General features: G+C 52.8%; 11 protein-coding genes across 11 annotated transcripts; 8 read left to right on the top strand and 3 right to left on the bottom strand.

The window, feature by feature from the left end:
- The first annotated feature begins 237 nt into the window (after positions 1 to 237).
- BO72DRAFT_419379 (putative VPS9 domain protein) lies at positions 238 to 4697 on the top strand. Its single transcript, XM_040942661.1, has 3 exons — positions 238 to 581; positions 656 to 905; positions 970 to 4697. The coding sequence occupies exons 1-3, from the start codon at positions 504 to 506 to the stop codon at positions 4548 to 4550; spliced, it is 3909 nt and encodes a 1302-aa protein (XP_040806344.1). The 5' UTR covers positions 238 to 503; the 3' UTR covers positions 4551 to 4697.
- Positions 4698 to 5059: 362 nt separating this feature from the next.
- Positions 5060 to 5752, top strand: BO72DRAFT_443771 (uncharacterized protein). Its single transcript, XM_040943657.1, has 3 exons — positions 5060 to 5272; positions 5438 to 5520; positions 5614 to 5752. Exons 1-3 carry the CDS (start codon positions 5162 to 5164, stop codon positions 5666 to 5668), a joined length of 249 nt encoding a protein of 82 aa, XP_040806343.1. The 5' UTR covers positions 5060 to 5161; the 3' UTR covers positions 5669 to 5752.
- A 69-nt stretch (positions 5753 to 5821) lies between these two features.
- On the bottom strand, positions 5822 to 8174 carry BO72DRAFT_443770 (alpha-N-arabinofuranosidase). The gene is made up of 7 exons (XM_040943656.1): positions 7804 to 8174; positions 7550 to 7744; positions 7275 to 7387; positions 7208 to 7222; positions 7056 to 7144; positions 6901 to 7000; positions 5822 to 6828 (listed from the first exon to the last, which is right to left on the bottom strand). Exons 1-7 carry the CDS (start codon positions 7908 to 7910, stop codon positions 5930 to 5932), a joined length of 1518 nt encoding a protein of 505 aa, XP_040806342.1. The 5' UTR covers positions 7911 to 8174; the 3' UTR covers positions 5822 to 5929.
- Positions 8175 to 8408: 234 nt separating this feature from the next.
- On the top strand, positions 8409 to 10876 carry BO72DRAFT_443769 (sugar porter family MFS transporter). Its single transcript, XM_040943655.1, has 7 exons — positions 8409 to 8812; positions 8879 to 8924; positions 8990 to 9065; positions 9117 to 9308; positions 9386 to 9629; positions 9694 to 9950; positions 10018 to 10876. The coding sequence occupies exons 1-7, from the start codon at positions 8786 to 8788 to the stop codon at positions 10688 to 10690; spliced, it is 1515 nt and encodes a 504-aa protein (XP_040806341.1). The 5' UTR covers positions 8409 to 8785; the 3' UTR covers positions 10691 to 10876.
- Positions 10877 to 11587: 711 nt separating this feature from the next.
- BO72DRAFT_394446 (NEFA-interacting nuclear protein Nip30) lies at positions 11588 to 12668 on the bottom strand (the record flags this gene model as incomplete). The annotated part of the gene is made up of 2 exons (XM_040941968.1): positions 12274 to 12668; positions 11588 to 12171 (listed from the first exon to the last, which is right to left on the bottom strand). Exons 1-2 carry the CDS (start codon positions 12437 to 12439, stop codon positions 11588 to 11590), a joined length of 750 nt encoding a protein of 249 aa, XP_040806340.1. The 5' UTR covers positions 12440 to 12668.
- Positions 12669 to 13442: 774 nt separating this feature from the next.
- On the top strand, positions 13443 to 14793 carry gcy1 (putative glycerol dehydrogenase Gcy1). Its single transcript, XM_040943654.1, has 4 exons — positions 13443 to 13641; positions 13701 to 13829; positions 13901 to 14149; positions 14216 to 14793. The coding sequence occupies exons 1-4, from the start codon at positions 13619 to 13621 to the stop codon at positions 14709 to 14711; spliced, it is 897 nt and encodes a 298-aa protein (XP_040806339.1). The 5' UTR covers positions 13443 to 13618; the 3' UTR covers positions 14712 to 14793.
- A 537-nt stretch (positions 14794 to 15330) lies between these two features.
- Positions 15331 to 16762, top strand: BO72DRAFT_366900 (uncharacterized protein; the record flags this gene model as incomplete). Its single annotated transcript, XM_040940812.1, has 2 exons — positions 15331 to 15383; positions 15448 to 16762. The coding sequence occupies 2 exons, from the start codon at positions 15331 to 15333 to the stop codon at positions 16760 to 16762; spliced, it is 1368 nt and encodes a 455-aa protein (XP_040806338.1).
- Positions 16763 to 17550: 788 nt separating this feature from the next.
- BO72DRAFT_443764 (casein kinase II subunit beta family protein) lies at positions 17551 to 19479 on the top strand. The gene is made up of 3 exons (XM_040943653.1): positions 17551 to 17903; positions 18281 to 18526; positions 18579 to 19479. Exons 1-3 carry the CDS (start codon positions 17847 to 17849, stop codon positions 19071 to 19073), a joined length of 798 nt encoding a protein of 265 aa, XP_040806337.1. The 5' UTR covers positions 17551 to 17846; the 3' UTR covers positions 19074 to 19479.
- Positions 19480 to 19632: 153 nt separating this feature from the next.
- BO72DRAFT_523673 (arylformamidase) lies at positions 19633 to 21345 on the bottom strand. The gene is made up of 2 exons (XM_040949794.1): positions 20911 to 21345; positions 19633 to 20686 (listed from the first exon to the last, which is right to left on the bottom strand). Exons 1-2 carry the CDS (start codon positions 21042 to 21044, stop codon positions 19732 to 19734), a joined length of 1089 nt encoding a protein of 362 aa, XP_040806336.1. The 5' UTR covers positions 21045 to 21345; the 3' UTR covers positions 19633 to 19731.
- A 210-nt stretch (positions 21346 to 21555) lies between these two features.
- BO72DRAFT_491383 (putative eukaryotic translation initiation factor 3 subunit EifCh) lies at positions 21556 to 22867 on the top strand (the record flags this gene model as incomplete). Its single annotated transcript, XM_040948189.1, has 4 exons — positions 21556 to 21563; positions 21627 to 21666; positions 21764 to 22233; positions 22288 to 22867. 4 exons carry the CDS (start codon positions 21556 to 21558, stop codon positions 22865 to 22867), a joined length of 1098 nt encoding a protein of 365 aa, XP_040806335.1.
- A 582-nt stretch (positions 22868 to 23449) lies between these two features.
- On the top strand, positions 23450 to 24663 carry BO72DRAFT_367163 (putative mitochondrial carrier protein; the record flags this gene model as incomplete). The annotated part of the gene is made up of 2 exons (XM_040940828.1): positions 23450 to 23777; positions 23882 to 24663. 2 exons carry the CDS (start codon positions 23450 to 23452, stop codon positions 24661 to 24663), a joined length of 1110 nt encoding a protein of 369 aa, XP_040806334.1.
- Between the last annotated feature and the right edge of the window lie 153 nt (positions 24664 to 24816).

Here is a 24816-nt window from a genome sequence, read left to right as displayed (position 1 = left end):
GTTGGACTGCTTTCTACTTCTTACATACTACATAGTACTAGGTATTCACTATCAGGCTGAATCTAAGATACCAGGTACTGCAACTTACCTGTAGGTAAGTACTAACTACTAAGTTAGTTACAGTAGGAGGTAAATGTGGAGGATACCCAAAAGGGGTCTAGCGCGGAGAGCTCCCCGGGCTGCCACCCTCCGTGAAAGCTGTTGTTGGCTGAATCTTTACCACATTCCTGCCTTGCAATCGTCATACAGCTGCGTTTCCTTCGTTTTTGCATCTCTGACACCATTCCAGCACTGTCTACTCCCTTACAGCGTACTATTCCCGGCATAATCGTTGTTGATAAAGGCTTCGTTGTCACCTGCGGGCGCATGCGCCGGAGCTGCTCATCTGTGACGATCCAGCAGCGGAGATCGCCTCCCCCCCCCCTCTCTCTCTACGAGACCGGTCTAGAAGGCTTGATGAGTGCCAGAGACCTTGAGCCGGGCCGTCGTCCAAGACCGTTTGGATGCACCCTTTAAATCCTTTCCTCCGTGCCTTCTTCCGAAGCACTGTTCCGGGCCAGTGTATACCCATCGAGAATCATGTATGTTTCCGTTCCGGACAGCTTGGCCCGCATCTCACATGTCCAGCCCGTCGTTCTCACAATTTGTCGTATAGGTCCTCCTCGTGCCCGTGACAGAATCTCTCGTCGGGTCGCGCGACCGCGAGTCCTCCCTCTACTACTCGGATCTGGTTGTTTCGGAAGAATTCCTTGGGAGCCATACCTTGCGTATACCAGTCGCTACCGGGACTGGTGGGGGGAAGGATGACTCGAATATACGGGACAGCAGAAGCAAGGCCAAGCAAGTGACAACGGTAAATGGTCGCACCGTGATTATCAAGGAGAATTCTGTCTACAGCAATAAAGGTAGAAGGAGACCCCTTCCAGATCTGAGATCCTGTTTGCGCTAAACAATTGTCCGTCTCTCAAGGTTTCAAGTCCCTAAGCCAAGCTCAGTTGGTGTCTGATGCGTTGTATTACCCCAACAGCAACGACTCCCAGCCATGGCTTATTTATTACATCTCCCGCCCATTGATCGGCTCGTTTGACCCCGGAAGGATCATTACTGCTGTGGTGCCAGGGGCACAACCAAAGATCAATGCCGTGGGCAATGGAATCAAATCCGGCGAGCCAGTCTCCTCACCACAGAAGAAGGAGATCAAAACATTCGGAGAATTGCTGGCAAACTTTCCGATGATCGCTAGACAGATGCAACCTGGCTTGGAACGGCTGTTCAAGGAATTTGGGAAAGAACTCGGAAAACCTCTACCTCCACCACCATCGCGATCCCCTGTGATGTTTGAAGACTACGAACGCAAGCAGAACCGTGAATCATCTTTCAATGAGGCTGCTTCTATTCGCTCCACACGCAGCAGGGAAGGACTTCCGTTCAATTCCGAGGAGTACTTCGAGGATGACGAAGACTTAATGCGTCGCAGCCTCGAGACAGCGGTTACTGCTGCCATTGATTTGTTTCGGTTGGTGGACAAACAACAGCTGTCTTTCCTCGGCGCCACCACCGATCTTACTGGCCCATTAGTCGAACGGCTCATTGAACGTTATGTGGCGGAGCAGGTGCATGAAAACTTACTCTTCCCTCGACTCTGCAAGTTTCGACTGCCGGAGGATGCCGAACTAGACTCCCGAATCCGGTACATGGAATATGTTGACATCTCTCAAGTGGGTATTGCGGTGGAAGGGGGACGGGAGGGCAAGCGGGAGTTATTGCAAAGGCTCGGCAGAGCAGTTGAAGAATTCCGCAAAATGCTCGATGCCAAGTGCCCTCACGACATGTTGAATACCTTGCTTGAGACGGTTAAGATCCTGTCCTACCCTGGCAGCTATGACAGAACAGAGTCGCACTCGTCAGAAAAGCAATTTGCGCCTGTGACCATCAACGCAGATATTCTCGTCTCGTTGTTGCTTGTCGTTGTAATAAGATCTCAAATCAAGAATCTACAGGCCCGCTTGATGTACATGCAACACTTCATCTATATTGATGATGTTGACAGTGGTGAAATGGGCTATGCACTGAGCACGCTTGAGGCTGTTCTTACTTATTTGGTAACGGATTCCGCCGGCCTTCGAAGAGCGAGTGTCAGGAACAAACGCTTATGGAATGCCACCAAGCACGGGCGCGTTGTTGACATGAAGGCAATCCTGGAACCGAACGGGGATCAAGAATCTATTGATGACATCCCTTGTGAACCTGAAGAAAGGGTGGTGGCTTTCAAAACAGGAGACGACGAGGACTCGAGCCCTATTTCCCATTTGCCTTTACCAATACGTGATGGCGTGTCTAATTCATTTGGCGATGATGGAACGATAGCCCCTGGTGCTGACTCTGGAGCCCCCCCGCTTTCCCACGTCTTTCCCTTCCAGACATGGGCGAACATTTCGCCTCCAATCGAAGTGCGACGTCCCATCAAGAAAGTCTCAATGGACGTGCGTAGCCTGTCCGAGTCATCTGCCATATCGCTCATATCCCGGACAACTACATTGGAGTCCATCACCAGCGCAATCGAAGGCGATAGCTCTATTGAGACTCTGACCAGGACGCAGGATCCTTCCGGCGATTCAATTCCCATGATGGCGGTCGAAAGTCGCCAACCGGAATCTCTGAAATACCTACTTAGCCTGCAAGAGTATTACCCTCTGGAAGATATCCTTGAGGATTCGAACACAGAAGGCACAACACTGCTGAGTGCTGCAGTCCAGCTTGCTCACACTGACATTGTGGACATTCTGGTGGATTACCTTTTCAGTGCGACTGATAAGCACACTATCGCATCGTACATGCAGAAGTCCGATATGCATGGACGTACGGTTGCTCATTACTTGTTCAGCACCCCGTCAGTGATGCATAGGCTTGAGGGGCTCCTCCCATGGTGCCAACGGGACAAGCATGGACAAACACCACTCTTCGCCTTGTGCCGTTCTTACGACCATCCTGATTATAAATCAATGGTGATCGAAGCCCTGAACGCAGCCCAGAAAGCTCAAGGAGACGGCAGACCCCTGCGTCTTGACGAACATATCGACTCGAAAGGCAACACGTTGCTTCATATCGTTAGTGATCCCGAGATTACAGTACGGATCTTACAAGGGTGTGATTGTGACCCCAATGCGACAAATGACAAGAGATTCACGCCACTCATGATGGCGAGTAAGTACGGACGCATCGACCAAGTCCGAATACTGTTTGCAGACGCTAGAGTAGATGTTCACCTGAAAGAAAGTCGCGGGTTAACCGCCGTCGAGTTGGCAAAGGACGATGAGGTTCGCAATCGCATTGATGATCTCATACTTTTGTCTACGCCTCCTTCCGTGTATGATGAGCAGTCGGGCCGAGTGACGACCGTTGTCCGCTCCTACTTTGTTGAAGATGCAACTGTTAGATTCATTCTAAAATCCGGTGCGCCTAATCCGACTGCAAACTCCCAGGAATCTCGACCTGCGTCAGGCACAACGTACACCGTTACGACATGTCGTCGCACCTTCTCGGATTTTGAGAACCTCGCCCGATGCCTTTCGACCGAGCATCCCGCTTCATATATGCCATCATTGTCAGACTTCCGCAGCCCGTTTCAGATCCATTCGAAGCCGTCTCGTTCCGTGCTTCATGATATGCAAGAAAAACTGGACAAGTTTCTGAAAGCCCTACTATCCCATCCGACCTTCGCGACCCACGAAATGCTCTGGGAATTCTTTCTTGTTCCGGAGCTGCAGCCGGACATGATGGCCGACAGATCGCACCGGAAGGCCCAAGTCCTTGCGGAGTCAATCATGGACGATTATGCACCAGTCACCCCGGAAAGTATGAGAGAAACCGAACAGTTTGTCTCGCATGCTCAAGACATGGTTCGTGCCATTCACGTGAACACTCGCAGTCTGATTCGTCGTGGCCACGCTCTGCAAAATTCTGCGTCTGATATGGCAGACGCTTTAGCTCTCTGCTCCACCTCCATCTCTACTCTTAAGGAACCGACGCAGGCACTCCCTCAGTCTCATGTCGAGGCATTTATCCGCTACGCTTTATGTCTCTCAACCTCATCCTCTGACTCATCCCCGCTACTCCAATTTGTCGCCGCTTTCACCTCCATTGACAACAACACCACAGCTGTTCTCGCCTCCCTCTCCCGCCCAATTGGGCTCATTTCCAATCTAGCTTCCACGAACAGAAACCTCTCTCGATCTCGCTCGTCCCTGCTCTCGTCTTCTCTCCCACGGAAATTCAACCTCAACTTTCCCGGACTAGAAGAGTCGCGACAAAAGTCCGTCCGTGAGTTGGAGAGCAAGATCCAGGAATCCGAAGCGCAAGTGGCGCGTCTCTCTCGCGAGATCACGTGGAACAAGGATGTAGTGGTCGGGGAACTCGCGGGCTGGACTTCTTGGCGAGAGAAGATTGGGCGGGACGCGATTCGTTCATTTGTCAAGGCCACTTTGGTCCGTGAGAAGGAACGTGGGAAGAGGCTTGAGCGGTGTTTGAGGAGTGTGCATGAGATGCAATAATGCGATGCGGCGTCGTTGCCTGCCTGCCTGTCATATTATGCCTTGTGGGGAAGTGGTGATGAGTAGTGGGGCCATGCAAACTACTATCACCAAGTGACTATAGATTATCCTTAACAATTCCATGTAGAAGCTACGGTACAGTCCGGTAATAAGTGAATCGATTCTTGATCTGCGAAGTCCTCTTACATAGTACTTTCTGCGCCAATACCAAACTAGACACAACCGTCTCCGTGCATAAGCACGTGAAACACCAGGTAATTACATAGCTGTATGCAGATGCTTACTCGTAGTAGTTATACCGTGTCTACCCCCGGATTGTAGAGGTGACGCCACATCCATCCGTCATCTCAACTATGATGTCATTCCAGATAAGTTAAGTCGACTCACAGGCAGGCAGGCTCTATACTCCCAAAACTAGATATATTTAAACTCTCACTTTTACATCGCAGCCTAACTCCTCTCTTCTCCCATTTTCTCTTCAAACCACTTAGAAGTCTAAACTAGGAATATTCAACCCTTCAATACATTACTACATAACCCCTCTTCTTCCACTTCAATAGACAAATCTCTCACAGCCACCTAACGGAAACAAAACAAAACAAAACACCACCATGCCCCTCGTCATCCCCGGCATCAACAACACCAGCGGCGGCTCGAGCCAGGATGACTGGTCGCACAAACTAATGGGCAAGACCGTCACCGAGGGATCGAGCGACGTGAACGTGAGCTTCCCCTCCCCCCTCCTCCACCCTGTATTGCCCTGGCCCTGGCCCTGGACAGTCTCTTGGCGATATGATCCAGTTGAAACCGGACCATACCCTAAGCAACAACATCCAGACTTAAGGGGGAAATGGAACGAACGCTAACCGTCCCCTAATCTGGTGTAGTCATTCGCCAAGAAAGACCTGCCGGAGACTCATCGGATCGTTAAGCCGGGTGATGCGACGACCATGGATCATAACCCTGATCGGTAGGTTGATTTTTTTTCATGTGCTTTTTGGGGGGGGGGGGGGGGGGGGGTCGTGGTTGGGAAGATGTGGCTGACATCGACGGGGGATTACAGGTTGAATATCCACGTGGATGAGAGCGGGACGGTCCATAATGTTAACTATGGTTGAAGTGCTGGGGTGGATCTCTGGATGGGTGTGGATGATGGTTATGATTTGTGTTTGCTCGTTGCGGCGGGCTCAATGGTATGATGGTATGATGGGATGGGATTTATGTACTGCATGGGTTTTTTAATGCTATATATGAATGAAGGATGATATATTGTCATTGATTTGGGGGTGGCCGTTTCGTTTCTATCTAATTTCGTAGTTGGATTTGGGGTTTGGGAGGGGAAGGATACGAAGGTTTGTTTGTTTTGGGGTGGGCTTGTTTTACTCGGCCTTCCAGCGCAGGAGAGTGAAGGAGTGCTTGGGGAAGACGTAGGAGCCCGTGGCTTCCCAGGTGCTCTCGGCGACGCCGACCTCCTGCTTGCCGTTCATGTTGCTGACGGCGAGGTTGTCGCCGGTAACGGTGAAGACGGCAACCTGGCCGGTGGGGCCGTCGAGCCGGGTCTCGAGGTCCCGGTCCTCGCTGATGTTGACGACGGCGACGTTGACGTAGCCGTCCTCGCCGAGGGTGGCGCTCACGTCCAGCCAGGGGGTGTCCTTGACACTGCGCACCCACTTGGGCGAGGTCTCGCCCTCGTAGGTCGCGCTGGCCAGGTGCGTGCTGATGGTCCAGCCGCGCATGTACTTGGAGAAGAGGTACAGCGGCCACCAGGTGGTCTGCTTGGTGATGCCGTCCGGCGAGGTCATCAGCGGCGAGATGACGTTGACGCTCTGCGCGATGCACGCCATGCCAACGTCCTTGCTCTTGCGCACGAACACGTTCAGCCACACGGCCACCGCCAGCGCGTCCGACAGCGTGTACGACTCCTCGGCGCCCTTGCTGCCCTCGGCGCGGATCGGGTCCCAGACGTTCCACTCGTCGAAGCAGATGGTGGGCCGGGGCTGGGACGGCGGCACGTTGTTCTCGATCATGGCGAGGTCGATCAGCGAGGAGGTGATCTCGATGGCCCGCTCGCCCGCCAGCGGCGCGGTGACATTGGGGAGGTGGGAGTCCGAGGTCGTGTACAGGTGGATACTGTGCATATCGATCAAGGGCACGGCGCTGGTGGAGAGCTCGGAGTGAGCGGGGAGAAGGCAGTGCTTCAAGGTGTAGTGATCCCACGAGGCAAACCCGGTTTGACCACAGAGAATTAGGACAAGGCTAGGGTCGAGGAGCTTAAGAGCTTCAAGTTCGATCATTGTCAGTATCTTCGAATCATCTTGTAGTCATGTTTGAGATGCAAGGAGCTAGCTACCTTTGGCCCATTGGTATGCTTTGTGGGCATATGCTTCCTGAGTCATTTGCTCAACCTGCCATGGTCCCCAGACTTCGTTCCCGAGGGCCCAGTATTTCACCTGGATTGATTAGAATGACATATAAAGAATCATAGGCATGGAATATTTGACTTACATTGTATGGTTCCTCACGACCATTCTTCCGGCGAAGGTTGGCATAGTAAGTGTCCCGGGTGCCGTTGCAGTATTCGACCCAAGCAAGTGCTGCGTGAATGTGTTAGATTTGAGGCCCTAACCAGAAGGCTAAAAGTTATGGGGGAGATATACCTTCATCAAGAGTACCTATAATACGATTAGTAAGGCTTTTCGACAATGAGAAAAGTCGGTCACTTACCAGTTCCAAAGTTCAGACAGAGGTAGGGCTCGGTTCCGAGTACTTCACACCACTTCATGAACTCGTCCGTTCCGAATTGGTTGGTCTCTGTTCCCAGCCAGGCCAGTTCGGGTCTAAGCAGGGCAGGCTCGCAGTCAGTACAAAAGGGACATGCCAGTCGAAGCAATCCAAAACAGAGACAAAAGCCAAAGCCAAATGAATGAAACGTGATTGAAAGACAGTAGGCACGATAGGAAGGCAAAAAAAGTGAAGCATCCAAGGCAGCGACAACATACCTGGACGGCCGGTTCTCTCTGGGGCCAACACCATCGATCCAGTGGTAGGTTGCCATAAAGTTGCCACCGGGGTAGCGGACGACAGGGATGTTTAGGTCCTTCAGGGCCTCGATCACATCTGTTCTGAAACCATTCTCGTCCGACAGCTTGTTTCCCGGGTCGTAGATGCCCCCGTAGATGCATCGACCCATATGCCTTTTCGGAGGTGTTAGCCGCACTATTTCACTGGGGCTGTAACCAATCCGGGAGCTTACTCTGTGAAGCCCGCATAGATGTTGGGGTTGATCTTGGAAATGCGCCTTGTTGGATGGATGGAAATACTAGGCGCATCCTGGTCGTTAAGCTTCGTGAAGGTGGTCATGGCGGCAAAGGGAAAATAGCAGGAAAGAGAAGGTTGAGAATCGCGAGATCCGATTGGTATGAAAACAAGAGAAAATGTACCCAAGGGACTATAAGCAGGACTCTTACTTTGCCCGAAACACACTCAATCAATGTATTGTTGTTGACCATGGCAGAGAGAGCCCGGCAACTAATATTAATGTGCTGAAGCAATGGGGAGCGGGCAGGATGAATCGGGCAAATCCCCTGCGGGGTTGATCCGGAGTTGTACCGAACTCAGAAGAGGGCAGGCCAGCAAGGATGCATGATGGGGATGCAAGCGAGAGGTTTCGACGCCGTTGGCTTGGAGGATGAAGCCGAGGCAACGCCACGGCTAATTTCCGTCAATCAGCATGCGTCTCTGGAGTGGAAGTTGATGTACTGCCATCCCGCTTTCTACAAGCGTTGCTTGGCTACACCAGACCACACATGGCGATAGGTCATGCATGGCATGTTGAGTCGATTGACTCCGCAGGTGTTATGAGTCTTGCATCTCGAGCAGGCTGGACTTGGGCCAGCAAGTAGAAAAAAAATACCCTGTCTCGGTAGAATCCCCAAAGCGTCGTGTCTGCCGACTGATGCATCATAATGAATCCTCCACCGGTCTTTGCGTGAACTGGGAAAAGTCACGATGTCATGAGCATGTTCCGATGGAGGAGGCGAGTTCGGAAAACCCTAATGCCCCAGATTCTGGGCCTATACGTGGGTTGCGTGGCTGTCATCCCCAGATGTTCATAAAAGCCCACAGGACCCTGAACCTGGGGGTGGAATCTCCGCATTTTTTGTCTGTGATCTTCCTTAGCGAATGATCAAATCCACTGGATCCACTGTGTTCATTGCGGATTCCCACCCTTCAACATGCGTCTCTCTCCGGCATGGTACCAGGTAAGTCCTGAGGAAGATCCAACGCATGGCTAAGCGCCGGGTTTTTAACGTCCTTGCTCTCACCAGTTCCTGGTCGGTGTCTTCGCCTCTCTCGGCTCGTTCCTTTATGGATGTATGTATAGATGATATTCATGTACTATTCATTCGCTTGATCGGAACTGATATGCATGGTTGCAGACGATCTGGGTGTGATTGCCGAGGTCATCGCCAGTGGATCTTTCATCGCCAAGTTCGAAGCCGATAGCACTCAACAGTGAGTTCGACCACGGCCAGAATTAGGCGTATGCCACTGACAGCCTTCCAGAGGTCTCGTTGTTTCCATGTTCACTGCAGGTGCTTTCTGCGGTGCAGCATTTGCAGGTCCTACTGGTGATAAGCTGGGTCGACGATGGACCATCACGATCGGTTGTATCATTTTCTGCCTTGGCGGAGGTCTTCAGACAGGAGCTCAGACTATCGCGTACTTGTACAGCGGAAGATTCTTTGCTGGTCTCGGGTATGTTTACACCGCAAGTATCCAAGTAAAGTCTGGAGCGATTGTAGAGCATTTACTGATTTTGTCCTGGTCTGCAGAGTCGGTTTCCTTACCATGATTATCCCCTTGTACCAAGCTGAGATCTGTCATCCCAACATCCGTGGGCGAGTCACAGCCCTTCAGCAATTCATGCTCGGTGTTGGCTCCCTCTGTGCTGCTTGGATTTCGTATGGCACATACATCGGCTTCTCTGACACCAACGATGCTCAATGGCAATTGCCCCTGGGTCTGCAAATCGCACCGGCGGTGTGTCTGGGCCTTCTCATCATGTTCTTCCCTGAGGTAAGAACCTTGCACCTCTGGTCGACTGTTGTTAATCAGGCACAACTCACTAACAAAACTCCAGTCTCCTCGTTGGCTCATTGACCATGGGAAAAATGAGCTGGGTCTGAAAACCCTGGCCCAACTCCACGCTCATGGTAACGAAGATGACGCGTGGGTGCGTGCGGAATACCAGCAGATTCAGGAAAGCATCAAGTTCGAACATGAGAACGAAGCCAAGTCCTACGCGGAACTCTTCACGTCCCGCTCTTCCTTCCGTCGTCTTTTCCTCTGCTGTGCTATCCAGGCGTCTGTCCAGATGACCGGTGTATCTGCGATCCAGTGAGTCCATCCAGCACTGCGCAACCGGGGAAGCAGAGTGTAGAACTAACCAGTCGCAATCCGGCAGGTACTACTCCGTGACTATCTATGAGCAGATCGGCATTTCGGGCGACGAGACCCTGCGCTATCAGGCCATCAACTCGATCATCGCCCTGATCGCCCAGTTCCTTTGCATCCTGTACATCGATCGGTTCGGTCGTCGCTGGACTCTGATCGGTGGCAACCTGGGCAACTGCGTCACCTTCATCGTCGCGTGTGCGCTGCTGGCCAAATTCCCGCCGGAGGTCAACAACACGGGCGCGCACTGGGGCTTCATCATCATGACCTGGCTGTATAATTTCTCTTTCTCCTGTACCTGCGGTCCCCTGTCGTGGATCATCCCGGCCGAGGTGTTCGACACCCGGACCCGTTCGAAGGGTGTGTCGCTGGCTTGCATGGTCTCCTACGCCTTCAACACCATGATCGGCCAGGTCACCCCGATCGCCATGGAGAGCGTGCGCTACAGGTACTACTACCTCTTCATCATCTGCAACTTCACGAACGCGATCTTCTTCTGGCTGCTTCTTCCCGAGACGAAGAAGCTCCCCCTTGAGGAGATGAACTACCTCTTCTCCAACTCGCCCTGGATCGTGGTGGGCACTCGCAAGGAGGACTATGTCTCCCACGACTTGGAGCGCCGTGTTGAAGAGCAGGAGGAGAAGAGAGGTGCCTTTGCCACGCACGCTGAGACTGAAGCGTAAACCTTGCTTTCCTTGGTGCAGTTGGTCGGGGTGTTGTGTCTTTGCTTCCGGCAAGTCTTGCACCCCAGCGTAGAGACATGAGAGGACAATAAGAGTCCTATAGTAAGACAGGGAGCCTTTGACCTCCTGAGTAATAGTCAGCGTGTTGCAGTAGGTAGTGACTTCAATAATACCCCGTGATATTCTCGCCAAGATCGTGGATTGGAAGGCGTACTGATTAAGATGATGGATTCTTGCAGTGTGTAAAGAGTCATGTTTTTCTCTTGGGAAGTCACATGGTCGTCTCCCAAGATCTCATGCTTTACCGAAAATACCTGACTTTATGACTCCTAGTGAGGGGGAATTCAACATGGATGCGCTATATAAGATTGATAGAATTTGTAGATCGAGCATCGAGCTAATTATGAATGAGCTCGTCATCCGAGCTCCAGTACATTGGCTGTACTGCAATGCCGAGGACTCATTGACATGCGCAAGGCTCCCAGCATATCGATATACGAATGCGACATGTATCCTACAGAATGATGAGCTATGCTTCCGTATTTCACGCCTGCTATTGCGTAAGGACGGCCTCACTAGTCAATGATGGATTTAGCCCGCTTCATCTGGGCAAAAGCCTTACAACCTTCACAGCTTTGCTAACAAGACTACCAGGCGATCGTGCAAAGTATGTCTTTTTCCAGGATATTATATCGTGAGAGGGCATTTGTCCTTTGACTCTTGAAGCTATAATCTTCTGACGATGCTCTGTAGCAGAATTTCTTGATTTTCAATTAGACATCACCTGCTATGCGGGTAAATGCAAGCCATGGCAAGCATCACGAAACTATTAGGGGGGAGTGTCGAGTCGTACAGGCTATACAGATAGCCATGATATTCACCCAGAGAACATCGAGTTTATTCCGAGTCTGAACTGTAACCTGCCAGGCCGAGAGACAGTGACGATGAATTTGCAGCTGGCTTCTGGGCTGGCGAGTTCGTGCTCGGACTCTTTCCCACGGGTTCCCCGGGGCTGACAGCACTTTCCGCAGCACTCAGGGGCTTTTGCGTTTCGGTGAGTCTGTGAGTTGATTTAGATTTTGGCAGTGATTCATCCGCCCGAGGCTCTTTGGAGGTAGTTGGGGGTGCCTGCTCGCCTTTAGGGCTTCCTGCGGAGTCGCCACTCAAAGACTTGCGTTTTTTCCCGGGGACAAGAAGGTCCTTGCTCTTCTCGCGTCGTCGTTTCCGCGCAGGCAGTTTCCAACCCTCTCCCTCCGCTGCCGGAACCACGTCGGCAGCTGTATCTTCGAGAAGGGTCTTTTCTGCCTCTTCCCGCTGGCGACGGAACAACTCTAGACCTTCGGCAGTCTCCTTCTTCAGGGCGGCCTCTTTCGCTCGCGTCGACTCCAATATCGAGTCCAGGAATTCAACCTCATCTTCGTCCAGCGATCGGAATTGGTTCTTCAGCTTGATCTTCTCTTCGAAGGCTTCTTGCTTGGCCACTACACAGACGAAGATAGATCATCCTAACATGTCAATCCAGGGAGTTCGAAAGCACGACGTGGACCTCGCCGAGCGAGTGTCGTGATATTGATCTAACTCACTCTTGTTCTGCTGCAGTACTTCAAACAGACTCTTCCCTCCATCCTGTTTTCCCAACTCTGCTTTGCGCCTGCGTTCCTCCTCGAGCTCCTGCTGCACTCGGTGCCATTCATCATTGCGCTCGACGGGCTCTTGATCCGTCCCTGCGGATACAAATCCAGACGACATTCTGGAAGGGTTGTAAGATAATTAAAGTATCGACCCTCGCGGCAAGGGTGTTTCGACTTCTCCGCGGGGATGGAAAATGTTTTCGAGGTTTAAGGGAGGCAGTATGGCTTGACCATAGGCTATCTCCTTGTTGCTGGCCGTAATGACTGAGCGCCTTGCTACAGAGTAACTGTGAGTTTCAGACGATGTCCAGTCAATCGACAAATCACTTTGCTTGCGCCAACGAGTCACCGTTGGATTGTGATTTTCTCCGGCTTCAACCGCGTTCTGGAGAGGGAGCCACAGTGGACGGGCAGAATCAAGCGGTGAGGCCTGGAAATTTGATGTTGATTGGACCTTTCAAACGCGGAGCCCCACCAAAGCGGAGCAAACGAGTTTAGGCAAAATCGCGCAGGTGCATGGCTGCGCGGCGCCGAACCGATTCTCGGTGGTTGGACCGGAAATAATTAATAATGTTGATTTTACACGAGACCAAGGTCTGCATACGAGGAGGTATGCTTTCTACTTTGTGGATGGTGCCGATTTAAATCTACATACGCTCGGCTAGTTCTTTTGAGATTCCAGGTTTGACATTCTAGAACTCGGTTAAATGGTTATGTCCGGTTTACTGTGTACTGTACCACAGAACCTACTGGCAAGCTAATCTCCGGATAGTAGTACAAGTAAACAAGTGAACTTGTTTCAATTGAAGTATGTGGCACGGTAAACTGACTGCCTGATTTTGTAGTATGGATGCTTGGGACCCTCATGCTGAGCGGCTAATTGCATGCGATAACGAATTGAGAACAAGATGACCGACCCAATTGGTTTAGTTATCGGTTTCAGATTGCAATTAGAAATGACCGGCAGAGACAGAGCCCTGGGAGCCCGTCGATGAATAGACCCCACCAGTATTGAACGGACCCCGCGACCCCCGATTGACTATCGTCATCGTTCCGCGCATAGCGTGCTGGATGGACCTGCCCTGCCTCTTCATCATTATCGTCTATCGGCTCTCAGAGTGAGCGGGCACTCAGCCCCTCCCCTCCTCCCCAAGCCTATAAAGTCAACCTGCCTCCATCTGTGGGGACGACTTCTCCTTGTTTCTCTTTCTTCCTTCCTTCAATTCTTCCCTCCTCTAAACGTTTGAATCAACTGCATTGTTTCTTTCCCCGAGTACCATCCCAAAAAAAAGTAACAATGTCGAACCTCGAGCACACCAAGTAAGCTAGCTCCCCTCGGGGAAATTCCATTGACGTTAACTTACACTTTGGCCTCATAGGAAAACGTACACCCTCAACACGGGTGATAAGATCCCCGCTGTTGGCTTGGGCACATGGCAGAGCGGTCCTAACCAGGTCAGAGAGGCCGTCAAGAATGCCCTTCTGAAGGGTTACCGCCATATCGACACGTAAGCGGAGTATTGTGATTGATTTAAGAACCGTGTTTGACCCTCATACTAATGGTTTTCGGCGGTGATAGTGCCCTCGCCTACGGCAACGAGGCTGAGGTCGGTCAGGGTATCAAGGACTCTGGGGTCCCTCGCGAGGAGATCTGGATCACGACCAAGCTCAACAACACCTGGCACCACCGCGTCGCCGAGGGCATTGACTCTTCTCTCAAGAGCCTTGGCGTGGACTACGTCGACCTTTACCTTGTTCACTGGCCTTGCGCGACCGACCCCAACGACACCTCGAAGCATCTTCCCGACTGGGACTTCATCAAGACCTGGTACGAAGCTATCACCCTTGTAGACCCGGCATTAGCGAGTGGGTACTGACTAGTGCGGAATCTTAGGCAAGAGATGCAGAAGCTGCCCGCCACCGGCAAGGTCCGTAACATCGGCGTTTCCAACTTCGGCATCAAGAACCTGGAGAAGCTTCTGAACGACCCCAGCACCAAGATCGTCCCCGCTGTCAACCAAATTGAGTTGCACCCCAACAACCCCTCCCCCAAGTTGGTCGCCTACAACACCTCGAAGGGCATTCACTCCACCGGTTACTCTTGCCTCGGCTCAACGAACTCTCCTCTCTACAAAGATCAGACCCTGTTGGACCTTGCCGAGAAGAAGGGCAAGACCCCCCAGCAGGTCCTGCTGGTATGGGGCTTGAACAAGGGCTGGAGTGTCATTCCCAAGTCGGTCAGCAAGGAGCGCATCGACGCCAACTTCGAGCTCGACGGCTGGGACCTGACTGAGGAGGAGGTCAACCAGCTGGACAACTTGAAGGATCGCTTCAAGGTTTGCGGAGACAGCTGGCTCCCTGTCAAGGTGTTCTTCGGAGATGACGAATGACTGACCGACATGACGCGAGGCGAAAGAAGTTCTAAAATCTAAATTCAATGTATATAAGTTCGGTCAAATGCTTGAAGCCATAGAAGCATGATAGCTTGCCGGTAATAGAATAAATTGATCGTTTTTGAACATTTCCGCCAAGATTATCTTAATTGTCCCTCTAAGTGTTGTCTGAGCGCGCAGCATTGTTTGATGTGAAAGGCGATGTTTACATTGGATTGAGAGGACGTTTGCGGGGTAAAGGCGGGGCCGAAGCGATTCGGGTGCGCTTTCCTACACTGTGGTGGTGATAAATGCATTTCGTTGTCCGGCCCGGCTGTTTGAGGATAGGAGTAGAATTATCAAAGCCCGAACGATCAACATCACACAATTAGACCAAACAGTTGCAGGTTGGTGTTTGGTCGCCACATCATCATCGAACCACTCCCCTTCGGGGCTCGTGGTTCCGGATCACATGCAGCACCGCCACTCGGCATCATGGATCCGCCGTCCCCTCGCCGTGTCACATCATCCATCCCCCGGACCCGTCATCCTCTTATCTCCTTTCTTCCTTCAATCATTAGGAGATGGTTAATCCATCATCTACTCGCTCATAACTTTATCCATTGTTGCAGTCAGGATGCCGCCTTCTAACGGGCACCTGCTGCTCCCCAAGGTCTGGAGAGCAGCCAGGTGAGTCATTTGCCACATAGTTCTTGCTTCCAGCGTACCCTAATACTAATGCTCCCCTAATTAGGTCTGCCTACGAGAAGGCCTGTAAAACATTAAGGTCAAAGTTTCCCGACCAAATCCCTCAGGGTTCGCTCCGTCTTCAACCTGAATACATTAGGGTTGCTCACAGACAACCTATCAATCGAGCGGCTGCCATCCGTCAAGCCCGGAGTCGCCAATTCTCGACTCGTGCGGCGGGTTCCTTCGTCTCATATCTCCGTAGTGGTCTTCAAGCAGACCGTACTGCGACAGCGAAGGTATCTTCTGTTGCCTCCAATATTAGCCGGTTGAAAACCCGTGCTCCTTTCGCGTCCGCTCTCCGCCCGAACTTGACCGGTGGTACGTTGGGCCGCACGGCCGGAGGTTATACAATTGGCGCCGGCCGCATTGGCGGTGCACGATATTTCTCACATGGCCCGGCTGCACCGGCTCAGGTCATCAACAATGTGTCAATGGGTGTGCGTGCGTTCTTCCTCTCAGGGCAGAAGGCTCGATTTGATGGGGTCGATCCTATCACCGGGAACAAGCGGTACAAGGCCGTCAGCAAGCTTCAGGATGAAGCTGAGCGCAAGATGACTGGCATTCCTCGCACGGCCCCTGGGTCCTTCATCGACTTCCAGATATCTCCTACCATCACTGCCTTCGGCCTGCAGAAGAATTTGGCTGCCACCAGCACTTGCGATGATCAGACGCTGAACTCGGAGGGCCTCCTGGATTTGCTGTCTGTCGACTTTGCCCGGACCCTCAAGGATCTGGCTGTCGTCCTGAATGATCTCAAGTGTTTGAAATCTCTAGGCGACTTGCCCGTCATACTCCACGACCGGTCTACGATTAGAGTACGGTTTCCGGGTTGCGATGCTGAAACTGTTGAGAGGCTTTGTGACGAAGCAGGTATTCAACGAGGCAAAATCATGCAAGATGAGGATTTCAACACTCGTACGGGTGCTGATCTTGCTCTCCTGTTCCCATTTGCTCCAAGCGTCCCAGCGTCTCCGCAGGTCGATGAATACTTCTACAAACCTCAGTCCATGAAGTCCCAGGCTCCTGAAGAAGTTGATTGGCATGCCATGATGTCTCCCGAGCAAATCAGCGACGCGTCGTCTAGTGTGCACAAACAGTCCTCTAACCAGATAAGCTTTGAGGATGTAACCATATTTGCCAAAAATCCCTGGGCGTCGCCCTTGTCGGGATATTCCAGCATTAACGTCAGCGAGCTCGGAGACCACGCCTACTTCCCCGAGGCCCTGAGCAGTGGGATTCCCGGTACCGCCTCCGAATACGAAGGCTCGGACGGAATTCGCAAGTTCATTGCTGAGTGCGATACGGCTGCGCGATACTGAAGCACATGCCAAACTGTACAGCTTTACACAGTCATTTCTCGTTTCCTTGCGTGTTTTCCTTGCGTTCTTTTTTAAGCAAGTACTTAGGTGAATCACGAGTATGCTTGGGCAATTCGGAAATACCAGCCATCTACCTGATGCGCTCATATCTAACATATATACCACTATTGTCATTTCGAGATCAATTAACTCTTGAATGTTTCCAAATTTCATCTCCTTTAATGCACTTTAATGCACTTCACCTCCCATGTATTGTTAGTGATGCTTCGCATGACTCTTTAAGCCAGGTATTTGTGTCGCGAGGCTACATCGATCAATAGTTTGAGCCGGCGGCGACGACCTTTTGGAGAGGACTCCGTCCCTTGTCACAGGCATACCCGTGCTGCTTTTGTCAATATTAAGTCTCTGCTTTGATTTGTAGCCAAAAGTCCCCGCGCTTCGGGACACTGCCATGCGGATCGGCGATTCCCAATATAGCTATGTCAACCTGCAATTCTCCGATAAGCTGCTTCTATTACTCGAGATGTATATAACATCGCTTGGTAGATCGGAATCTCATGTTGTAAGCTAGCAACTAATACTGTGACAACCACTGAAGCAATTATATAACCAGACAGCCTACTACATGATCGGTTCTTCAGCCAGTATCAACACATTCTGGTACATGTAAAGACATAAAGAGTCACCTGGTGAGGAGCAGGATGTTTGAGAGCGATGGACAGAGCAGCAAGGCGGTCAGTTAGCGTCTGTCAAAAAGCCCACCGCCAACCCCGCGCTAAGCTGGAAGGAGGGCGATCCGATCCACTGATAACAGTCCATCCACATGGAGATTCACACACTGCAACTATCCTGACCTGGAAGCTCATTCATTCACTTTACTACTTCCCGCATTCCGCCGTCTCTCCTGAAACGCTCCCGAATATTACATGACTCGATAGGAAAAGACACACTTGGTACTGTTCTGGGGACTCTCCTGTGCTGGAGGTGTTCGACCGGGTCTCAAGCAATTGCTACGGGTCTGAGCAAAGAAATCACATAAAATCTTCCGATCGTACCCCTCTCGATTTGCCGTCACACAGACACGATGGAGGACTTCAACAGTGAGACTGACAGCGACTACACCAGCTACTGGAGAGATTGGGTAAGGCGCCCCTCCCCCCACCACACCTGCCCCCCTCTCGTCGACGTGAGCGAAGTGGACGGCGGCTCGATGCTGGTGAATGAGTGCGACTTGACAGTTACACCTGGGGACGTCATCATGACCGGAATTGCGAATGAAGTTGCGACGGCACCTTCTTGAAAGTTGCTGAGGGGCCGCTTTTCTCAGTCAATTCTGTCTTCGCTGTCCCCGGGAAGGCCTCCAGATACCTCGGATATATCGATCTCAACCCGAGATCTTGTCTTATTGCCTCTCTGCTCCTGCATCGAACCCTGTCCATTCGTTTTTCAAAGCCCAAACCCTTCGGCGCCAACAACATCTTGATTGCTGAGAGCCCGTAACTGACTACCTCTGGAAAGTTTATCTCCTCTCGTGGCAATGAATACTTTTGCGAAATCGACGAGGATTACCTCACGGATCGCTTTAACTTGACCGGCCTGAACACCGAAGTCGCATACTACCAGTACGCCTTGGACCTAGTGACGGATGTCTTCGATCTCGACGCAGACGACGACCTTCGCGAGCAGATTGAGAAGTCAGCACGCCACCTTTACGGCCTGGTCCATGCGAGATACATTGTCACCACTCGCGGGCTTGCAAAGATGGTAAGACGCTGAAGTTGCGAAGCCACCGCCGTCTCTAATCACTGGAAAATAGGTCGATAAACTCAAGCGCGGCGATTTCGGCAAATGTCCCCGAGTAATGTGCGAGGGCCACCCCCTCTTGCCGATGGGCCAGCACGACACGCCCAATATCAGCACGGTCCGTCTTTACTGCGCCAAGTGCGAGGACGTCTATCACCCGAAGTCGTCTCGCCACGCCTCCATCGACGGAGCCTACTTCGGCACCTCTTTCCACAGCATGCTTTTCCAGGTGTATCCTGCGCTGATGCCGGAGAAGAGCATTCGTCGCTACGAGCCGCGCGTGTTCGGATTCAAGGTGCACGCCAGCGCTGCCTTGGCTCGCTGGCAGGATCAGTATCGCGAAGACATGAAGACGACTCTTCGCGATGTTGGAGTAGAGGTCAAATACATAGAAGACGACAGCGAAGATGATCTGGAAGACGACGATGATGAGGCGATCTCGGACACCAAAGAAGAGGAGAAGGTTATCGGTGACGCTGCTTCGGGCCGCATGGATCTCGGCAATTAAAGCATAGCAGCGCCTCTTCTCTCTCTTCGTCTCTTCTTCCCGTCTGGTTTGCACAGTTTTTCCCGCCCTTGAGAATGGAGTTATTTTCTTCCATTATCATATATTTCAATTGCATTACATCCTTTCTTCGCAACCACCCACATGCATCTCAAGGGTTGGTCCCTTTTCCTCTTTCTCCCCCCATTCCCTTCCCCTCTTATATCGTCCCTTGCTTTAATGTCTTTTGAAAAATCGCAGGAGTGTGACGGAGGGGGTGGGTTCCACAACAAATTATATCTCATCTGCTTTGCATTTATGATTATGAAATCACACTGGTGGCGTTGGAAGTCTTCCGGAGATGGCGGGTCTGTTTCTTATCTTCTTCTGATGTGAACTAGTTTCTCTTTCCCGGCCGACAGGCTTTCAGGATATACATTTCGATCTGGCTTGGTTGAATCTCACCTGGCTTCTTCTTGTCCGTCCGCCTCTTGGCGAAAGACTCTATAAAGGACTGCATTGTTCTCCAACGGGGTTCATTCATCTTGTGTAAATGTACGGTCCGGAGCGAACGCCAACGTGTAAAAACAAAAGCAGGCCGTCAATGCATTTTCACGTGAGTCTATAAGTCGTGTATGAAGCTCCGTATATACAGTACAAAAAACCATTCTCAAACCCTCTTTCACTCCTGCAACTCCAGCAGCTTGTCCAGCGTGAAGGCAATGGCCCGCGCCAGCTCGATCCCCTTGTCCCAGCAGTCGTCATGCGCCCCCTTGATGGGAAGCAGTTCGACCTTCCTCCTGGTGCTGGTGCTGCTGCTGCTGCCGCCGCCTTGAGACGAAGAAGACGCCGCCGCCTCAACCCAAGGCTTCAAAGCCTCGCTCATTACCTCGTGCTGGCGCGCATTGACCAGCTCATCGTCCGGCGAATGCGCCAGCACCGCCAACCGGCCGGCCGTCCACCCGCCCACCACACCATTCCGCGCATCCCTCACCGCCGCCGGCGACACGGCATCCCACAGCGCCTCCTCTTCCCCAAACGCCCCCTCAATGATCTGCTGGTACGCCGCGATCTGCACATGATCATCCCGCAACACCCGCAGATCATAGATGCCCGCCGTCCCCAAGATCGCCTGGGGCCCCATCGCCACCGACCCGCCGCCGAGCCCGAGCCTGAGCCCGAGCCCTCCACTCCCGCTAACGACACCATCCCCACCATCACCATGCCCATCACCATGCCCATGCCCATCAACCAGCCCATTATTGGAAGTGGTGGTCTGGTTACCGCGGAACGAGCCCATAACCGACTGAAAGGCCAGCGTGGCGCCACAGCTGTGCCCGACGAGGATGTAGCGGTCCCCGAAGCCGTACTTGCGCTGCAGGAAGGCCAGCGCGGCCTGCACGTCGGCAATGTGGTCTGGGTGGCGCGCGGCGCGGTATTCCGTGGGGGTGGTGCTGTTGCGGTCCTGCGGGTGGTCCGGGTGAGGGCTCAGGCGGTAGTTGATGGAGGCGAAGCCGGCGAGGTGGGCGTGCGTCGTCGAGGCGTAGGGCTCCGAGGCCGCGAGGATGGAGACCGCCGGCGTCAGGTAGTTCAGGGCCGTTTGCGTGGGGTCGCGCCAGGCGCCGCCGTGGATGCAGCTGGTTCACATTATTGTGAGTGAGTGAATGAGTGAGGGTGTTTGGATGTTGGGTTCTTTGCGGTGGGTAGGGTGGAAGGAATGGGAAGGTGTGTATATTGAGGTAGGTTGGTTGGGGGGGGGCAGGGGATGGGGGTGGGGGGGGGGGGGTAGGGTGGAAGGAATGGGAAGGTGTGTATATTGAGGTAGGTTGGTTGGGGGGGGGCATGGAAGGGGGGAACATACATCACCCAGTAGCCTTTGTCGGGGAGAGCCGATAAGGTGGTCACTGTCACGGTTTGGAGGACATGATTGGTCCCGTAGGAAAAGGTTTCAGGGATCATTGGATCAATGACTGGGGGTATAGCGGTGATAGACATTGAAAGGAAGGGGTTTAGGATGAGATGATTGGGAGAGGACCGGAGTAAGAAAAGAGAAATTGGGTTATCAATTCACAGGAGTCATGATGATGGAATGGAAGAAGCCCGGTGCTGCTGTTGAGTTTCTGGTTAGCGTGGCGTCCGGTTTGTCTGTGGAGCAATGGCCGCGCTTATCGCGAACTCAACATGATACTTTCACGAAAACATTCTGTTGATGCCTTATAGTCCTGAATCAGTGGATGTCAGGCCAGTAGGTAATGAAGACCTTCGACCATCCAAGATTGAGTGAAGAGACAGAGAGAGACTCATGTGGTCACTCCACCTGCACGCCGCAAAAGATATTGCCCGTTTGGGCAGCGGCGCTGACTGCTCCTATAGCGCTTGGCACACTAATCCTAATTAGGGGTTAGGCGGTGGGAGCAAATGCTGAATTCCATCCACACAAACCATCGCCGCCGTTCAACCCATCGTCGCCGTCTATACACGTATACTCTGGGCTGCTGCATTCAAAATGGCGGAGTAAGTGCTCTTGCAATTTCTCGAGTCTTGACCCAAGGATGAAACTAATGTTAAACCCTACAGGAAAGAAGTTCCTCTCACGGCCGTCAAGGTCGAGGCCTTGGTATGCACCACCACCACCCTGAAAATCTTCCTCACCACCCTCCCCCCCCGCTTTAGAAAGCCCGGTCGGTCATGATGCTGACGGTTCTCGCCATTAGGTGGTGATGAAAATCATCAAGCACGGCTCGCAATCTTTCCCCACGACTGCGACCGGTTCGATTGTTGGTATGGATGTCAACGGCACCCTGGAGATCACCAACTCGTTCCCTTTCCCCGTCGTTGAGATGCCCGCCGAGTCGCACTTCGACAACGCCGCCCCCAACCCGGCCGCCGCTGCTCCCCGTGCGAAGGCCAACGCCGTCTACCAGGCCGAGATGGTCCGGATGCTTCGCGAGGTCAACGTTGACGCCCAGAACGTCGGATGGTACACCAGCGCCAACATGGGCAACTTTGTCAACATGAACGTGATCGAAAACCAGTTCTTTTACCAGAAGGAGATGAACGAGCGTACAGTCGCCTTGGTGCACGATGTCAGCCGTAGCGCCCAGGGAAGCCTGAGCCTGCGTGCCTTCCGCCTGTCTCCCAAGTTCATGACTGCTTTCAAGGAGAACAAGTTCACCTCCGAGGAGTAAGTTCTAGCTGATGTCTCGGAAGTTTAAGCTGCGTCGCTAAAATCCACCAGGCTCCAAAAGTCCAACCTCAGATACCAGGACATCTTCGTCGAACTTCCCGTTGAGATCCACAACTCCCACCTGATCACCTCTTTCGTCCACCAGCTTCAGTCCCCCATCCAGTCCGCCCCCACGGATCTCCCCGCCTCTTTGTCTGCTCTGGAGTCTGGACCCTTCGCCAAGTCCTCCGTGCTGGCCCCCAACTTCGACAACCTCTCCCTCAGCATCGATCCTTTCTTGGAGAAGAACTGCGACCTTCTGCTCGACAGCATCGAGGTCCACCACACCGAGACCAACAACTTCCAGTACTACCAGCGCTCGCTTGCCCGTGAGCAGGCCAAGATCACTGCCTGGCAAAACAAGCGCAAGACCGAGAACGCCAACCGTGCGACTCTCAAGCAGCCCCTCCTCCCCGAGGACGAGTGGCAGCGGCTGTTCAAGCTCCCTCAGGAGCCCAGCCGTCTGGACAGCATGCTGAACAGCCGCCAGGTCGAGCAGTACGCCCGCCAGGTGGACAGCTTCGTTGCCTCCACGACGGGCAAGATGTTTGCTGTCAAGGGTAACCTTCTGCCGGGAGAGACCGCCAAATAGAGTGGAGGACTTCTAGGGGAAGCGCGAAGAAGACGAAGATGAGGAAGAAGGGCCAAACTGATATGATTTGTCTCACACTGTGAGGATTCTGGAAATCGCATGCATGACCTTACGGCGTAGGGAGGGAAAATTCTGTATCTGACTGTTAATATGTCTCCTGGTTGTTTCTTAATTCCAGTGACGAATAGAGTTACGGGATATGACTTTTGGGGGAGAATTCGCTTTCAATCTATATAGGTTTTTTGTTTGTTGTTTACCGATGTTTCCCCATCCCCTCCCCCCCTGTTTCGCCTTTGGTGAGAGCGTCTCTGCATGTTTCCCCAGGTTGACTGCTTCGGGAATGGCGCTGCCCTAATTGCTGTATTAGGGTACAATGTGTCCACGTGACGTGGCATGGATGACCTCATCGTTTGATACCTTTGCTGCCGATAACGATTAGATAAGGATTGATACAATCATTACAATGACGATTGCCATTCCAGTGATTCTCAATGCTCACGAGTAGATTATCTTGGATACATGCAAGATAGATTCAATTCATGCATACACAATGCCCAACACCAACTCCGACATCTGGCTCGTATGTCAACTCCAGCAGCGCAGCAGCAATTGCCCTCCCAAACCGCCTGCCTCATCCTACCTGCGCGTACCATCATCGCACCCCATGAGTATCCCATAGCCTATAACTACAGTACTAACCATGAGGAAAAAAAACAACAGTCCGGCGCCTTCGCCGTCGTCATGACCGATTTCATGGTCTACCCCTTCGACACCCTCAAGACGCGCCTGCAATCCCCCGACTACGCCACCGTCTACAAGGACGCGACGACCGGCCAGATCAGGCGTGGCATGCTGTTCAAGGGCCTCTACCAGGGCGTCGGCAGCGTCGTCCTCGCCACGATTCCAGCCTGTAGGTCTGCCCTTGTCTGTCCTGTCCCCTCAATAGAAGCCCCGGGCCAACCCTTCTCGTTGTTCTCGCATCCCTAAACTAAGAGAATCCCCCGCCCCCAAAAGCAGGAGCATTCTTCACCACCTACGAAGCAAGCAAACAAGCCCTCACGCACCTCTTCACCAACCAGACCCAATCCCAGACACAAAAGACCACCCTCCCAACACCCCTCCTCCACTCCCTCGCCTCCTGCACCGCCGAAGCAGTCTCCTGCTTCATCCTCACGCCCGCGGAGGTGCTGAAGCAGAACGCCCAGATCGTCACCAGCACCAGCACCAGCACCAGCACCAGCACCCCAAAGCCCAAAAACATAACCCTCACCATCCTCCACCGCTTCCGGCACCGACCCTGGAAACTCTGGAGCGGATACACGGCACTCCTCGGCCGCAACCTCCCGTTCACGGGGATCCAGTTCCCGATCTTCGAGTTCGTCAAGGGCAAAGTGGTGGCTTACCGGGAGGGGAATCACCGGGAACACGACGTGAACGGTGGAATCGTCGAACGGGTCTGCGTGACGGGCATCGCGGGGAGTGTGGCGGGTACGGTGTCCTCGGTGGTGACGACGCCGATTGATGTGGTCAAGACGCGGATGATGTTGGCCGCTACGGAGACGGCGGAACCAAAGAAGAGGGCCGGGGCGTGGGCGGTGGGGAGGGAGGTTTATGGGAAGGAAGGGGTGAAGGGGTTGTTTCGGGGCGGGGCGTTGCGGGCGTTCTGGACGGCGATCTCGTTTGGGATTTATTTGAGCATGTATGAGGGGGGCAAGGTTTATTTGGGGAATAGGCGGGGGGAGCGAGAGAGGGAGAAGCAAAAGGCAAGAGATGAGGAGGAAGGGGCGCCGTTGTAGACTTTCCTGGGCTAGATGCTCGGGTTGGATTTGGGGTTATGCAAGAATAGATAGAGCCTAATGTAATACTCCAATTGCTACGGAGTACCAGGTGCAAGAATATGTGGAAAACGTGCCTTGAGTATGTCAATCATTGGCAAGCAAAAAAATGAA

Source organism: Aspergillus fijiensis (assembly GCF_003184825.1).
Source record: "Aspergillus fijiensis CBS 313.89 unplaced genomic scaffold BO72scaffold_2, whole genome shotgun sequence".
NCBI classification, from domain to species: domain Eukaryota; kingdom Fungi; phylum Ascomycota; class Eurotiomycetes; order Eurotiales; family Aspergillaceae; genus Aspergillus; species Aspergillus fijiensis.
This window is presented reverse-complemented; position numbering and strand designations above follow the sequence as displayed.

Bases quoted from the DNA above. Each gene is read 5' to 3' on its own strand.
- BO72DRAFT_419379 (XM_040942661.1), top strand. From the start codon at position 504: ATGCACCCTTTAAATCCTTTCCTCCGTGCCTTCTTCCGAAGCACTGTT. The intron at 582-655 runs GTATGTTTCCGT...TTTGTCGTATAG, and splicing joins GTATACCCATCGAGAATCAT to GTCCTCCTCGTGCCCGTGAC. The intron at 906-969 runs GTAGAAGGAGAC...CCGTCTCTCAAG, and splicing joins TTCTGTCTACAGCAATAAAG to GTTTCAAGTCCCTAAGCCAA.
- BO72DRAFT_443771 (XM_040943657.1), top strand. From the start codon at position 5,162: ATGCCCCTCGTCATCCCCGGCATCAACAACACCAGCGGCGGCTCGAGC. The intron at 5,273-5,437 runs GTGAGCTTCCCC...AATCTGGTGTAG, and splicing joins AGGGATCGAGCGACGTGAAC to TCATTCGCCAAGAAAGACCT. The intron at 5,521-5,613 runs GTAGGTTGATTT...GGGGGATTACAG, and splicing joins ATGGATCATAACCCTGATCG to GTTGAATATCCACGTGGATG.
- BO72DRAFT_443770 (XM_040943656.1), bottom strand. From the start codon at position 7,910: ATGACCACCTTCACGAAGCTTAACGACCAGGATGCGCCTAGTATTTCC. The intron at 7,745-7,803 runs GTAAGCTCCCGG...ACCTCCGAAAAG, and splicing joins ATCTATGCGGGCTTCACAGA to GCATATGGGTCGATGCATCT. The intron at 7,388-7,549 runs GTATGTTGTCGC...TGCCCTGCTTAG, and splicing joins AGAGAGAACCGGCCGTCCAG to ACCCGAACTGGCCTGGCTGG.
- BO72DRAFT_443769 (XM_040943655.1), top strand. From the start codon at position 8,786: ATGCGTCTCTCTCCGGCATGGTACCAG. The intron at 8,813-8,878 runs GTAAGTCCTGAG...TGCTCTCACCAG, and splicing joins TCTCTCCGGCATGGTACCAG to TTCCTGGTCGGTGTCTTCGC. The intron at 9,951-10,017 runs GTGAGTCCATCC...GCAATCCGGCAG, and splicing joins ACCGGTGTATCTGCGATCCA to GTACTACTCCGTGACTATCT.
- gcy1 (XM_040943654.1), top strand. From the start codon at position 13,619: ATGTCGAACCTCGAGCACACCAA. The intron at 13,642-13,700 runs GTAAGCTAGCTC...TTGGCCTCATAG, and splicing joins TCGAACCTCGAGCACACCAA to GAAAACGTACACCCTCAACA. The intron at 13,830-13,900 runs GTAAGCGGAGTA...CGGCGGTGATAG, and splicing joins GGTTACCGCCATATCGACAC to TGCCCTCGCCTACGGCAACG.
- BO72DRAFT_443764 (XM_040943653.1), top strand. From the start codon at position 17,847: ATGGAGGACTTCAACAGTGAGACTGACAGCGACTACACCAGCTACTGG. The intron at 17,904-18,280 runs GTAAGGCGCCCC...ACCTCTGGAAAG, and splicing joins CCAGCTACTGGAGAGATTGG to TTTATCTCCTCTCGTGGCAA. The intron at 18,527-18,578 runs GTAAGACGCTGA...ACTGGAAAATAG, and splicing joins CTCGCGGGCTTGCAAAGATG to GTCGATAAACTCAAGCGCGG.
- BO72DRAFT_523673 (XM_040949794.1), bottom strand. From the start codon at position 21,044: ATGTCTATCACCGCTATACCCCCAGTCATTGATCCAATGATCCCTGAA. The intron at 20,687-20,910 runs GTATGTTCCCCC...AATGTGAACCAG, and splicing joins GACAAAGGCTACTGGGTGAT to CTGCATCCACGGCGGCGCCT.